The sequence below is a fragment of the Pezoporus occidentalis genome, unplaced genomic scaffold (genome assembly GCF_034315485.1).
Source record: "Pezoporus occidentalis ecotype Australia unplaced genomic scaffold, CSIRO_AGI_Poc_V1 ctg12, whole genome shotgun sequence".
NCBI lineage: Eukaryota > Metazoa > Chordata > Aves > Psittaciformes > Psittacidae > Pezoporus > Pezoporus occidentalis.
The window spans coordinates 2,082,283-2,098,234 of NW_026912994.1; the positions used below are offsets into that span (position 1 = coordinate 2,082,283).

The 15,952-nt window shown below is 39.1% G+C and overlaps 2 protein-coding genes across 3 annotated transcripts in view; both read left to right on the top strand.

Annotated features, from left to right (window-relative positions):
* Nucleotides 1-15,952, top strand: part of ZRANB3 (zinc finger RANBP2-type containing 3) — a 494,211-nt gene that overhangs the window by 250,852 nt on the left and 227,407 nt on the right. The gene's annotated exons all lie outside the window — the stretch shown is intronic.
* Nucleotides 1-15,952, top strand: part of TMEM163 (transmembrane protein 163) — a 98,665-nt gene that overhangs the window by 78,903 nt on the left and 3,810 nt on the right. For both annotated transcript variants that reach the window (XM_062606230.1, XM_062606238.1), the window contains one exon: nt 12,349-12,460. In XM_062606230.1, coding sequence (XP_062462214.1) covers nt 12,349-12,460 — 112 coding nt within the window. The remainder of the gene's footprint in view (nt 1-12,348; nt 12,461-15,952) is intronic.

Consider the following 15,952-nt stretch of genomic DNA (forward strand, 5'->3'; position numbering starts at 1 on the left):
TTCAGACACGTTGTACTTCTTCTAATTTTTGAAATGCATTTAGAGAAGGTAAAAAAAGGTGAAATCAGACCTACAGGAAAGTATCCCTGATGGGAAGTCCCATTACATTTCAAGTGCCCTGTACGAATAATTTGTACAGATCTCTTTTGTCACAGACTGCCTCAGATTCAGACTTTCGTGCACTTGAAACTGTGTGAAGTAGGTGAAAGTTAGGGTGGATACTGCTTACATTGGGCTCAGTATCAGGATAAATAGATAATTTTGTTTCTGACATAAGGTCCACTGTTCTCACTCATTTAGGCACTCAAGTACTCCCAGCACTTTGAAAGATATATCTGGCAGGGTATGGACGATGGCTGACTAGTAGCAGGGTAAAAACCTCGTTGCATACACAGAATTTTCATACCTTGCAATTCTGCCTGGGAAATAGGTTAGAACAAGGTATGAAAAAAGATGGTACTGTTCATTGTCTCTTAAATGACATGACAAGGATTCTCATTCCAGAGTCTTTCGGTACATCTCACTGTGGGAAACTGACTCAGTAAGGGTTGCATGACAGGTGAAATATCTGTGGGTAAACTAAGAATAACACTGAAAAATGGGGAGACCGAGAGAACAGCATTACTGCTGCAAGTCATGGCCAGTGAGGTATTATGCCTGACAGTTGCTACATTAAAAATAGATGGGGGAAAAGGTTGTTTTTTAATAGAAACCTTTTCAGTTGCTCTAGCCATGCCTGGATCTGATGCTGATTTTCTGTTTGCTTTAGCTGCTCTGTGTTGCAGCAGAAATAGTCATTCTTCTCAGTTGCTTGGGTCTTTGCTGATTATGTTCTCAGCTGATCTGCAGCTGCCCAGGCGATATTAGCAACTTAGCAGAGTTGAAATCTGCTCAAATTAAATCAGTAAGTAAGGGGAAGAAGTTTCTGCTCTACTCTTTTATATAGGGTGCTGTCTTCTACTTTGGACCACAACTGAACTAATCGCTAGTGGTACTAATTTCTGTAATACCTTATCATGTAATTTAGCTATAATGTATGGATGTAAGGACATGGAGCTGTTGGAGCAAGTCCAGAGGAGGGCCACGAGAATGATCAGGGGGCTGGAGCACCTCCATACACACAGGCTGAGATAATTGGAACTGTTCAGCCTGGAGAAGAGAAGGCTGTGTGGAGACCCCATAGCAGCCTTCCAGTATCTGAAGGGGGGCTACAAGGATGCCAGAAAGGGACTCTTCATCAGAAACTGTAGTGATAGAACAAGGGATAATGGGTTTAAACTTAAACAGGGGAAGTTCAGGTTAGAGAAAGGGAAGAAGTTCTTTACTGTAAGGGTGGTGAAGCACTGAAATGTGTTGCCCAAAGAAGTGGTGAATGCTCCATCCCTGCAGTGTTCAAGGCCAGGCTGGGCAGAGCCTTGGGTGACATGGTTTAGTGTGAGGTGTCCCTGCCCATGGCAGGGGGGTTGGAACTAGATGATCTTAAGGTCCTTTCCAACCCTAACTATTCTATGATTCTATAACATATATGGAAAAATAGAACAGTGATTTCTGCAAATGTGAAGTAGCCAGTTCTGTGTCAAAACAGTGACTTGAAGTATGTCTTTATGGCAATTTTATTGGCTGTGTGGTTGCACTCGATGGCTTGAATGTCCAAATGGATATCAGTGATGAGTGGTGTTCCTTAGGAGTCGATATTTGGACTAGCACTGTTCAACACCTTTGTCAGCAGCATGGACAGTGGGATTGAGTGCAATCTCAGCAAGTTTGCCAACACCATCAAGCTGTGTGATGTGGTTGACATGCTGGAGGGAAGGGATGCCATCTAGAGGGACCTTGGCAGGCTTGAGAAGTTCTCTGAGTTTGTTTTAATTTGAGTAAATTTTGGAGAAAATAGTATGATATGGACAAGTTTGAGAAATTAAGCAGATAAAGCAGTTAAGTATCTACTTGCTAATTGAAAGGTGCTGTGATTAAAACCATAGTCACTTCTGAATTATTCTGGATCATTTCTATAAGTTACATTGGTTTCATATGTGTCAGTTCTCACTATGCATGTAGCAGGAAAGATATTTCCTGGGAAAGAATGAGAGAACTTTAACATAGAGATTTTGTTGTTCTTGAAGAGGATCTCAGAAGAGTTGCTTTCATGAAAATACTACCAATAAGAAAGGATATAAAATTCACGTAAGAAATAGTTTGAAAACCTTTATCAAATGTTTTGAACATAGATTTACTTATGTGGACTTTCATCAACAGGAGTATTCAGACTTGTCGTCATGTGATGATTTCAGCTGCAGGTCTGAAACCACCAGGTTCTGGAGGACCAAACGGAGAGTGACAGGTTTACACATTAAATCTGTTGAGCTGGCATTTCTAGCTCTACTACCCCATCCTGTAAGGGACTTAAATGTCCATAGTTTCTTGTCAGACTGCAGAGAGCAGCTACTTAATTTACAGGACAGGAGCTCAGGTTTAGCTCAGTCAGGGATTTTTTAGTCACCTGTTTGAATTCTCTTTTACTCCATGCTGAACGTAATTTTGTTGAAACACTGAATGACAGCACTCCTGATCTGCACTGCCATAGAAGAGAGGACAATCAGAGCTCCTGACTTTTTGCATTTCTTAATACTGCCTCTGACTTTCTTTCTGCTTTTTGTTTGTTTTCTCTGTGTGAAGTAAAAATAAATAATAGGTAGTGTATGTCTCTACACATGCTTTCAGCACAGGCAGTGTTTTTTTGTAATTCTTTTGAATGCTTCAGAACCTGGGAAACACATCAATGGTGTATTTCTTCTTTTGGTTCCCTTGCTTGATATGCCAAGGACTGTAGTTAACTCTGAAATAGCCTATAAGGCAGGGTATGAATGACTAGGTAGATTAATTAGTTGAAAATGCAGATGAGGTTAATAAGCATTTGTCTGGAATTTTGTTTCCTGGTAATGTGTGTTTTGTATATGCAACAGCAACTGTGGCCATACTGGGTCAGGTTAAGGGCCTGTCTTTGGTCATAACAGACTTTATTTGTACCTTTCTATATAGTTTTTCCTCCATTTTTAGATGAGGAAGTCTGAAGAGCCCACAGAATTCAAGGTATAGCGCTCACCAGGGATTTATACAATGTGCTAATTTCTGCAAATTACTGTTGAGCACTGAACTGATATTTATACAGAACGTTCACTGTGGATTCCATCTCCTGCAGCTAACAGCAAGCTCAGGAATTGTCACTATTAGGTAAACTTAGGGTTTTCCCTGTGCACAGTACTTTGTATTTATATTATAATTAACAAGAAGCCTGCCCTGAAAAATGACGTTTGTTGTTAGGAGAGTTGGCCAGTGAGTTAATTATACAGTTATTATATAATTCTGCATTCGTATTAATTACATACTTCTTCCTGACATGAGGAAAAGTTTCTTTTCAAGTAATTGATATATGTATTAATCCTCAGGGTACAAAATATAATCCCTTGTGTTAGCGTTTTCAGTATTTGCCATGTAGAGCAGTGCCTTCCACCAACTGATCCATAGAATTGTATTGCTTATTGTGTTTTTAAATGAATTAATTAAGTTGTGAATTAAAGAGATAATGATGAGGTAGATAGAGGAGAAATATTGCAACTGAAGGGATCTGTTTGTCCCCAAAGTCTGGAATCTGCCTATACTGAATATATGCAGTGTGAAGTGTAATGGATTTTATTTCTCCCACATTTTTTAAGCTTTGGACATTAGTTTTAATGAGCATCAGCAAAACGTGTTATGGGTCTCTGATTTTTGGACAGAGGGGTGAGAATACAGCTTTTATGTCCCTTCCAGAGGGGATCTGTCTGTTGTAACCTTTCCTTGAATTTGCAGAGATGCTTCATTTTCCTTTGGAGGCAGTTCTGTGTGGGGATGTGTGTGTAGACAGTTTCTGCATGCAGCAACACATTTGCACAAATCACTGCTTATATCAAGTTGTGACCTCCATTCTCATTTGCCTGAAAATAGTTTTAATTTAAACTTTTTTGTTTTATGGCTTTAGAGATGTGATGATATTTTCCACTTGTCTTGGAGCATGTTGTTTTTGAAGGCAATCTTACTGTTTCTCTACTATTCTTATCATATAGCTAGGATGCTTAGATATTTGGGGAATATGACCTATAAAATGTAGGTGTGCTTGTACTGTAGAGAGCCCATACAGTGCCTGAGCCCTTCCAGAATTTTTAAGTGACACTGGCTTACACTTTCTATGCATATGCTGTACAGTGGATCTGCCCAAACAATATGCACGTGTTTGCAGTGAGGAGTAGCTGTGAACATGGTATTGTACACCTGGAAATCTTGGAAAAAATGTGAAAGATCACAAAATCCAAAGAATTTTTTTTTTTTTTTTTTTTTAACAGGAAAGAGAGATGTGGCATTAATGTGTGGGAACCTTACAGCTACAAATTCCACTTCTTTCTGTGCTCTTCTCCTATTTATATAGTTATATAGCTGTGAATTTCTTATATAGTTGTGAATCTTTATTCTTTGAGGGTCTGCTTCAGCATGACGTGTTGCAGTTATTTCAGTTTCATGTCATTGACCCCTAAAGAAATAATTTTCACTGATCAGATCTTTCTCTTCCCTCCCCCCTTTTATTTTAATTTGTTCATAATGCACTTACTGGAAGTGTTAGAAGTAGGCCAGCTGGGGTGTTTGGAGTGGAGGTTTCTAATAATTTTAGCTGTTGTTCAATACACCTGACTTACAAAACTAAACAGTATTTGACATTTGGAATATAAAACCTTCATTCTGTTTACCCTTCCACTGAATATTAAATGAGTATTTTTCTGATCATGTAATTTAAGGTTGTTTTGTTTTTTTCTCCCTACAGTGTTGAGTGTTGAACCTAAAATAGAATCACGTCTTGTTGGCTCAAACATGATTTACTGTTCCCCCCCCCAGCTGTCAGATTCAGAATATTTCCCTATTGTTACTTGCAGCATTTGTTCTCCAACCTATTTTAGCTGTAATAAGATAATTCCCACTAGGAAAAGGAATTAGCATTCCTTTATTGATGTTTCAGAGAGCTATACCCACAGCCAGTACTGACCCTGAGGATTTGGTATGCAATTACAAAGAAGGAGGAATAGTGATATCGCACATTGTTGATGACATCGTGCTTGTATTTCTGTGTAAATTTTACTGCGTTTTTTTTTTTAATATTCTATTAATATATGGAGAAAAGAGTTAAATCTCAAGCATAGGTTTCAAGCATTGTTTTGTGCTTGCATTTCCTAGTGTTAATATTTGCCATGTTCATGGTAAAAGTCATTTTTCATTTACCCCTTTACCTCCTTCATGTCAATTACTATATATTCTTGGATAGTATAAATAAAATTTAAGTGCAAATGGTGTGTTTTATTTTGACTGTTGCCACAAAGCATTTGCAAACCTTTTATTGTTTACTAAAGAAGGCTTAAAAGAGCCCAACCCAGCCACACTGAGAATAACTGTTTTAATTTCACCTGGGGTTGTAAATCAATATCCATTTACTATTCAGTTGCAGCTTGCATTTCCCTGGGTAATAGTATAACACATGTAATATCAATGCAGTTTGGCATTTGTCCTCATTAGTATGGCAAAGGACACATTTTTGCAAGAGTAAGCAAGCATCATGCCATATTTCTGACATTTCCTGCAGAACAAAGGAGAAAAAACGTAATCAGTTCATGTACAGAAGATATGCAGGGCATCTGATGTGGCGCCTCCGATGCTCTTAGAAATTAAATCACTTGAGATATTAGGCCACATGTAATTCTATCATATACTATTGATTGCAGTTGAAATCGGAAGCTAGGGGTGGCACAGTGTAGCTTTATGATTTCTAATTTATTTACTAATTTAATAATTTATAATAAATAGGTCCTAAATATATTTAACAATGTCAGCAGTTGAATTATAGGTCAATAACAATATAGGAAATAATACTTGTGATTATATACATGTAATAAATAGTGAATATATACATATATATATGTAATTTATTGCTCACAATTTCAAATCAAAGCGCCAGATACATTAATTATACATTAGAATCCTATTTTGTGATTGTTACCTATTATGTATGGTGGGGTGGTTTGGTGTTTGGCCTTAAATAGTTAATTTAACCCTCAAATACATGTGCTTCTTACAGGTTGGTGAGAATGTTGTGTATACTTGGGCTAGCTAGTAAGCCAGGATTAGGAAAAATTTATCAACTAAACTTCACTTTTTGTTCAAGTGACTGGTGGAAAGTCTTGTTTTCAGTCTTTACCACAGAGTGATAAGAAATAAAAACTGGCAACTACTAGCCACTTGTTAGGTTATGTGAAGTGTACCGCTGATCTTAGAGTTGTGATCTTAGAGTTTCAAACACACACTGCAGGAGTCCTAACGTCACCTAAGATAGTTCTATGGAGTCCATAGCCCCTTGGTTCCCAGTCCCGGCGCCTCTGCTGCGGCATTTGGTGCACTGCTTGTTACCTGTTTCTTGAAAAGTGTTCTGTGCTGTGGAATTGCTTTGTCACAGCACTTCAGCATAAAAGATACAAGTTTAAACATTCATAAGTTTGGGGATTTTTTTTGTCCTTGGTACTAATAATAGCTCTTTATATCTCCATGTGAAGAGACTGTCTCCTGCTTGAGTCAGACACTGGGCTGTTGGGTTGTTTTCAGAAGTGCAATTAAAATTCTTATCCTTTTTGAAGTTCACTGGTGAGAGAGACCCTCTGGCTTCCCAGAAGCTCCCTCTAGACTGATAACATAAACTATTTATTACGAGGGAGAAAGTGGGAGAGATTTGGACCTTTTTGTTCTTCTCTTTTTTTTAAAAAAAAAAAAAAAGTGTTTGTATTAGAAACATCTCTGTCATCTCTGTTACCATCTATATAAGTGAAATCCTTCACAGGAAGAGGAGGTAAGCCAGTGCTTTTTGGTTAAGTAACATGCTTTTAGGGATGCCACAGCTGGTGTGTGTGCAGATGATCTGAGAGCTGTCGGAGGACCTGGAGGAGCAGGAGGCTGTGGAGAGCATATGAAGGTAGGGATGGGGAGCAGGGTGGTAACAGGCCCTGACGGCGCTGAGGAGGACAGTGAGTGACCAGTCATCTGGACTGAGGAAGGGTCATCAAGAGACATTGTGTGAGACAGATGGTGAGTTGCTGAGATGGGCAAATGAATATTTAACAACACAAACTCAGCTCAGTCTGGGCTAGCTATGCTATTGCTCCTGCCAACAGCATCTGTAGCATTCCAGAAACGTGTCCCTACCTCCTCAGCCAAGATGAGCAAGGCTCAGCAGAGAAGAGGTACACCACCATGAGACACCAGCTTCCCTGAGAAGGGAAAAATGTCATGAAAAAGGCAGTACCAACAATTCCCAGCTCATGTGGGAGTGAAAGGAACCAGGCCCTTGGCCGGTTCACAGGGAAAGAAGGAGAGGGCAGAAGAGTGGAAAGAAACCTGCAGTTGGGGATAGGAGAAGCAGCTTGTTTTGGGGTTGCACTAGAATGAGCTACCAAGGAGGGCCAGAGGGGAAGATCACACATACATTTTAATCATAATAGGGTGTGTGTTCTGACTGCTATGGAGGAACACTGAAGATGCCTTCTTCCTCCTGCACAGTGAATATATTTTTATTCAATACTGTACACTTCACGTGAACCAAGAGCACTTTTGCATCCTACAAGTGGAATTTAGAGGAAGTGACTGTAATTAAAGGTTGAAGAGGAGTTGGCAGAAATAAGATATGTAATCAGGCCAAAGTTTTAACTTTGCCCTGATTTCATATCAGAATTAGCAAGATGCATTCTAGGAAAAGATTAGGAGTGCAAATCAGCTGAAATGCAGTTACTTGGCTGGGAATTGGGTTAAAATATCTCCCCCTAATAAGCCAAGCACTGAAGCATTCCCTGTGGTTTTTGTTATTTTCTTTTTTATTTTTTTTTTTTTTAGTTTCTACAGTAGATTCAGAGTGAGATCAAAGTCACATCATCATCAAGAAATTTTCCTTAAGCCATAAGATTACTGCTGCTTTTGGTGAAATCCTTGAAAGCAGGGACAGAACTGTTGCTATGTTTTTGCAGATCCCTCTTCTCGGCTGCACTGGTGGAGTAAAGCAGAGGGAAGCTGCCTGCTGATTTCTATTATTCCTTCTTATTACTTTTCTAGGACTCAAAAACATCCTAGGAAAGCTTTCTTTTGGGAAACTGTCACAGCATAAAATCTTAAAGAGGGATCATCATGGCTGGACTTTGCGAACAAAGATTTGATTGTAGCTATTAGAGTGCTATGTAATGAAATGGCAGCCCAGGATGGGCATCTCACTTTATGTACAGTACTGTTTTATCCATGAAGTCATCTAATAAGATATATGTGTGTCCTTTAATTAAGGTCTAACGTACAGCATAGTAGCAATAAGGGAATATGATGGAATGGAAAAGGAAAGAGCTTTATTTACCACACTGAGAAGCCTTTATCGTATGGAAATGATCAGGATTTAAATTTTTATCATCTGTCACAATTTGCTGCTGCTTTAATTAAAATAACAGCAAGGACGCATACAGTGAGTCTGACTGGATGTGCTTTGTGCTCTTAATGACTGTCAGATGGGAAGGCAAGGGGTACGGAGAGGGCAGGACTGCGGGAAGATCCGGAGGGAGATGGTGCCAGATGGCCAGGCTTATTTTATTAATTTGGATCTCCGTTATGGCTTCTTTTTTCTTCACTTCTCCAAAGGATGAGTTAGTGTAATGGGAATCATTTTACAGCCACAGTATGATGTGTTTAACTCTTCAGAGCCCATAGCACTGTAGTGAAGACCCTCTGTCAGTCGTGAGTCCTGTCAGCTGGCCACATCTGAGACCCCAGCTCCAGCCCAGGTGCTTGGCCCTCAGCAGCCCTCCCTTAAGTAATTTGTTGAGTCCTGCTGTTCTGAACCAGCTCCAGCTTTTATCATTGCAGCAAAGTAATGCCAAGTCAGCCTTTTGAGCTGCTGCTCTCCTACCACCTCACCGGCTCGGGCAGCATGCTGCAGGGACTGTCCATGCTGCTGGCTTCGCCACGTGGTTTTGGCCGATATTTTACATCTGCAAAACCTTCTTCACTCCTTCTTTCAGCTCTTGGGTGCCTGGACACACAGAAAGCATAGCAAAGTACTGAGGAGTCTGGTTTTGTCTTCTTGCTTCTGGTGCTCAGTTACTGCGGTATCTGCTGCCTCCCCGTGGCTTTTGGTAGAAGCTCCAGAAGAACTGGAGCTGGTGATTTTAATTGTTATTTAGGTTCAGAGATTAAGAAAAGAATAGAGTCTTCTAAAAACCTGTTTGGCACAGTTTAAAGCAAGAAAACGCCAGGTGTTTGCATTAAGAGCAGGTTTTTTTAATTCCTTTCTGTGTCCACTGTGATAACAAGGAGTTTTGTCAGGCCTTCTGCATCATCAGTGGTTATTTGATTAGTATTAGCAACAAAATGAACTTGGCTTCTGTGATTCAATGAACAAAGCAACCAGACTTATGAAGAATGTCTAGCTCCCAAAGTCTCTATAAAAAGCTTTTTTTTTTTTAATTCCCTTTGGGTTGATTTAGAAATCCATATGACACTTCAGTCATTCTTGGATTCCAGTGAAGCGGCTAGGCTCATTTTGATCTCGGCTGTATCACCAGAACAAAAGACAAGATGCATTTCTATGTACCGTGAGTCTAGCAACACATGTAGGGGAAAAAAATTTTGCCCCAAAAATCTATGGTGCATACCATGAAAAGAAAAACCAAACCAGCTCAAAATAATGATGAAGCCTTGCACTACAACAGAGGGAATAAGGTATAACATTTTCAAGATTTTGACTTCATAATTGCACTTTTGAACATCTCTTGTATTGGAATTGTCATTTTTTTTCCAAACCATGTGTATTTGTAATTGTTTGCAAGTCAATCCCAAAGAATTTCATAGGTGTAGGAAAAGTCCATTTGTCAGTCCAAGGCTGACAGTAACATAACTTTTGATAGCAAAGTAATTCATGCTGTCACCTCACCTCCACTGGTCTACAACATTCAGTTCTGTGCTAGTGACAAAGCTTGTGCTTTGCAAAGGACGATGATGAAGACAAGAGGTAGGGATGCCTGGGAGCCATCAGTAAGTATCTGGAGAGTCTGTAGTGTGATGATGAAGTAAGAGATCTCATGTAGTCATTGACCATTAGCAAGTGAGACGCCAGTGAAACACAGTGTTGAACTGTTGATTACTCCTTGAGCACTCGCCCAGCGCGTCATCTGTGAAAAGCTGGAGCTAGCCACCAGCTGAGAGCACCCATCTGCACACCCCTTTGCATTGCTCTTTTCCTCCACTTCTCACTCACCCTTTAGTGAGTTAGGGGCCTTTGTGCTCTTGAGAGCATCACAAGCAGGTTTGCTTGCCATGCCTACTATTACAAATGATTAAAGGGAAAAACAAACTTGTGCATCTGAGGGAAGCTCTCATTCTGTATTGTAATATGGGAAGGGCACTCTAACTGCTAATGTGGCAGGTTGGGATAGCGATGACTAGGTTGATGGAGCATATAATTCTGCTTCAGATTATTCTTGTAAATCTTATACATATGCTGTATGTTAAATATTATCTAAAACATCTAGTAAAATATTTGATGAGATTAGATTAAAATCTCAAGACCACTCAGAGTTTTTGAGGCTGTCAAAATTAAGTCTTTGGGCCTGGTAAATGTACATTTTTGAAAAAGATGCACTAAATTTAGAGGCATGAATTTGACAAGGATTCCAAATTTCAAGTGCTTTTTGTGGAGATTATCCAGACTTTTGGAGCTTTGTTGTCATTTCAAGTCTTCTGAAAGGTCCCAGCTTTCCTTGCTAGGCTGACAGCAACCAAATATTAGCAGTCCTTCTTTAGTCTTTCCCTAGCACTCCGAAATTGCCAGACTGTATTTTCCAGTCATTTTCTAATAACAATTTTACAAATGTTTTTAATCCTACCTTTACCCTGCTTGAGTTTTGTGTTCTTACTGCTTCCATTTTATTCCCTTTCCCCTCCGTGCATTTTGTTTTAATATTCACTATCATACCAGAACTAGAGAATGAGCTCATGACTGAGAGTGAAGTAGACCTCAAAATTTGTATGACATAAGAAATTGTATAAGAACATGTTGAATGATTTATTTAGCGATGTGAGTATATTATATCAGTAATCTAATTCCCAGTATCTTCCTAAGCAGCTTTCAAAACCTTTTTTTTTTTTTTATTTCTTTGGGTTTTGAATTGCTGTTAAAATAACAAAAATGGATGGAGCTGATGATGAATCACCATGACAATGTTTACTATCACCAGGGATTTTTGCCAGAGTGCACTGGCCCACTTAAGCCTGCAGATAAAAATAATATTCTTGCTATTTCTTTTATTTGTACTGGTGTTGCAACATCTTAAATTAAAGCTTCTAGTAAGAGCAATAAATTAATCTCTTTCAAAGCTCTGTGGTTAGATGGCAGGCAAGGATGCTAAGAGCTCGCTTGGGTTTTTCCATGTAGCTCATGGGCTGAGGTACCTCGGGGGGAGAAGGCACAGGGACTCCCTTCATTTAGACACTTTATTGCAATACCAGTGCCCAGGAGTGCTTCCCAACCAAACTGAAAATAGTCAACAGAAAGAGGGAGGTGCCTCCAGATGAGTTTTAGAGAATGCACTTTAAAGGATCTCTAGTTACTCTTAGTTGCCCTGCACAGACATGCAGCTTTCTGCAGAGGGAGCCTAGAGAGAGCTGGTGTGGTATGTTCAAATAAAGCAATGTGGGTATTTCTGTAGCTGTGAAATGATAGTCCATGGAAAATTTGTTTTCTGGTGCTAAACCTTACTTTGCATGTCAGTATCAAAAGTCTTGTGCGTGTAGCTTGGACCAGACTTTACCTTAGAAGAAGGAAACTAAACAAAACCAAAGCAAGCACAGAATCAGAAACAACATTAAACGGTTATTTCTCATGCCAAAAATCAAAGGCCTGGTAAGTAGGATTATACTCTCAAGCATTTATCCTGCATGTGGGGATTTCACTACTGCTTGGATTGGGGATTCGATTGCTTGAATTAGTCTGCCCCGCAGGTGTATAACCTCCTCATTCTGAGGAGTTTGGGTCAATTCAAAATTTGTTTGTTTGGAACTGTCATTAATTCTGTTAGCAAAAGCAACTACAGATGGTGATAAAAGCAAAATAAACACCAGCTGTCATGGAAGTCATAACTCAGGAAATCTTTTTCTCAGGTTGTGTACTTCAGTGGCAATAATAATTGCACAGTACCTAGTCATTTACTATATGGGGCATGAAGACATGCTAATATCTGACATCTTTTCTTTCAGGATGATTTTCTGTATAGTGTCTCTGTTTTAAGTGGAATCCTTTGCACTGTCTTGGCAGTAATCAAATTTATGCTGGGAAAGGTCCTTACAAGCAGAGCGCTGATAACTGATGGTGAGTGTGAAGTTGATGCTGCTGCATTTATAGACTCTTCCAGGTAATGTAGGTGCAGAGGATCTGAGTGACCCTTGCATGATGACAGCTGTGAAACAGTATTGAAATAATTTCCACTGGGAAATGGAAAATGCCCTGCAAAACCCTAGATAAGCCTGTGGTACCACTAGCCTCTTGCACACATACCTCAGCTGAAATGGGTACGTCTGGTGGAAGTCAAACAGTTACTGTATGGATAGTTAGCAATAACAGCAAGTTAGAGGTAGAGCATATAACAAAAATGTGTGTATTAGAGGTTAGACTACAGAGGGGGGGACATGACATAAGCTTATATAGCTTTGGTTAAGTCACATCGTTCCTCATGCCTATGCCTAGTAAATAATTTCATCCCTAGAGTTAAAATGAAGCAAGTCTGTTGCAGAAAACGCCCACCCTGCCTTGAGCAGGAATCACAAACATCATTCATACATAGCCCCTGCAGACATAATTTGCCACTGTAGTGCTTTCCTTTCCACTCAGTAGAGCTGGTGGAGCACGTGTAAAACAAAGCCTACTGCCCTACACTCCTCTGGCCTGGCCGGAGTTTGGCACAAGGGGAATCTTGTCTACTACATCCTTAGAAGACTTCACTGCCACTACTCTGTTGAATCAGGTGTATAGCACCTGCCTGTTACTGGCTTTAAAAATATGTTTAAAGGTATGTTTTAAACGTTCCTGATACACCTCTTACTGATAAGGCTTAAGGCTGTTAATCTTCAGAAAGCAGTGGGGCTCTATTATGTTACCATCTATATACACAAATGAGGCCACAGTGATGGTGCAGATTTCTCAGTGCCCTACAAACCCCTGCCAGTTTTTACCTGCAAGCACAGGATAGTTTGGAATACTCTGTAAACATACACGGTAGGGTGTTAATGATGCATGGATTGTGGTACGTAAATTATTTTACTCCACTAAAGATTTCACTGTAAGGAAACAGAATTTTCAGCTTACTCTAGGGATACGTAGAATTGCTTTATTTTAAGTAACTTAAACATACTCAACATTTTTTTTGTGATGTGTGATAACACATATTATGAATATTTATATTTTATGTTATCCCATTTGTATAAACCTTTCATGAGTATTCATATTTTAAATGCAAAATGAGCAAAAAAGGAATTAAACATCAGTGCGGGGGTTACAGCTAAGCTACTGCTTCCTTGCATTTGTGATTCTCTGTTCAGTGATCTTGTTCTTTACTATGGACTCTGCCAGCCTAGGCATTTTAAAACAAAAAGATCTCCAACCTGCAAAAAGGACTCTTGGAAAGGATCCTGGGAATTACAGACCACTGAGTCTGACTTCCTTTGCTGTGTGAGTGTAAGTGGGACATGCTGACCGTTTCAGATCTGTGTCTAGGCTGGCAAATGATTAACCCTCCCTTTAAAAAAGAAACAGCTTGTTTTTGAAACAGAGCAGTGTTTTTTTCAGACAAAATATTAGCTGAAAAATTCCTGAATAGCTCTGAATGGGTCCCCTGTATGACACAGAGATCTCTTCCCCCATAATTACATCCTCATGCTAATTACATTGCTTCTGAGCTGCAGATTGCTTATTCTTTGATTAAAAAAATGAGAGAATAAAGTATACAATTACCTCGGTCTGTTTTTTATCCCCCTTTCCTCTACTTCAGAAAATGTAGGGGGCTGATCTTACCATTTGCGGTTAAATATCTTCTTTCACAAGATATATTTACATATATACTTGATTTATTAACAATCAGGAGGAGACAATGTGATTCAGCAGCAGAGACAGATTTAGCACTCCCTTGCATATCTTTTTTTAGTGTTTCTGTTTCCTGCTAATTTACCTCCTGCAATCACTGGCTGTAGACCAACAAATTGTTTTGAGTAACATGAGCATACATTTTTCTTCCTGAAAAATAGGTTTATTTTCAAAACAGCAAATTCTCTCTCATACAGGTCAACCTCTGTCAACACTTTCTAAAAGGAATAATTTTTTTTAGAGTAGACCTTGACAACACTATCTCTTTAAAACCCAAATGTATGAATCCTCCTAATGAGGCAAAATGTTATTTGTTTGTACAATTTGTTCATAGCAAAAGCTCATGGCCTTTTGGATAATAAACCCAGCTAATTCCTATCTTGAGTTTTGTAACATCTAGGAGGTGAAAGGCAGGTATGTGACAGGTGATGTCAGCCAGCTTTCCTGTAGGTTTTAGGTACCTGTTTTCTTCCCAGATTTAGTCACCTACTTTTTCCTGTGCAAGCCTTATGCACAGAACATGGTCTCTGGATTAATACCTGCAGCCATTATGTGATTTCCTGTCCCACCGGGAATGAAAGGTTTGACTGTCTGACAAAGTCAGGGAGAGAAAACAATTTCCTTTGTAAGCAGCTTTTAAATCATTTGGAACCATCAGCCAATGGTGGGAAAAAAATGTATTATTCCTGCCTTTTGCATATCATACTGATGGATTCTGACTTAAGCTGGAACATGGGAAGTAAATCTCATTTAAATTTATAGTTATTTTATATTTAATAATTTATATTTAATATTCTTTATATATTTCATTCAATATATATTTCATTGCCATGTATTAGTAGTGTAAGTTATATTTCCCAGGAATAAAAAAAAATCAGAGTACTTCTAGACTAGAGTGTTCGCAGAATAATTGTGTCTGTATTGGTTTAAGTTTACTGGTATAATTAATCCAATAATCAGGCATTTACATGCAATGCCTGGGATACCACTTGTAGAATGCACTGCAACAGTTCAGAAAAAACCCCCACCCCCCTTCTCTTTGCATGGCTAGAAACATTAAACCTTTGTATGCCCTGTTCTACCATAGACTTAGTAAAGTAAGACATGCTTTTCTGCGCCAGGGTTTCCTTTGCTTTTAAGTACCTACTGACAGGGACCTGGTGAATCTTAAGCAAAATACTGATGGTTTATACAAGCATTTCAGCTGTAGGGATATCTAGGAAAGGTCACTTTTCAGCTACATCTTTCAGAAGGTCTTAACATGATTTAGCTAAGGCATAGATGTGAGAGGTTCAGATCAAAGGAAGCATTCAGGAATAGGTGTCATCTATGTGGTTGCTGGCAGTCATGGAGATTGGAGAAAAAAATACCTGGCTCAGTACTGTAAGCAGCTGCTGATTAGAGTTGCCTCACCAATATAGGTTAGTCCAAGTTTGTTTTTTCACTTGTTAACTAGATTAAATAGTTCATTTATCTATCAAATGAACGCATTATCAATCAGTGACTTTTTTATTTTGTAGAACAATGGTGATGTCTTTTGGGTTATTGAGGGTTTAAAATGAGAAAAAGGGAATTTGGGGGAAAAAATGAACACAAGGATTGACTCAAAAAATCCCAAACCAATAACCAGTCAAACAAGAATTAAAGGAAAAAGCATTAACTATTTAAAACCCCCTGGGAGGATTTTGAAGGGACAATCTTGGAGACAAAGAGAAAGGGTTTGAA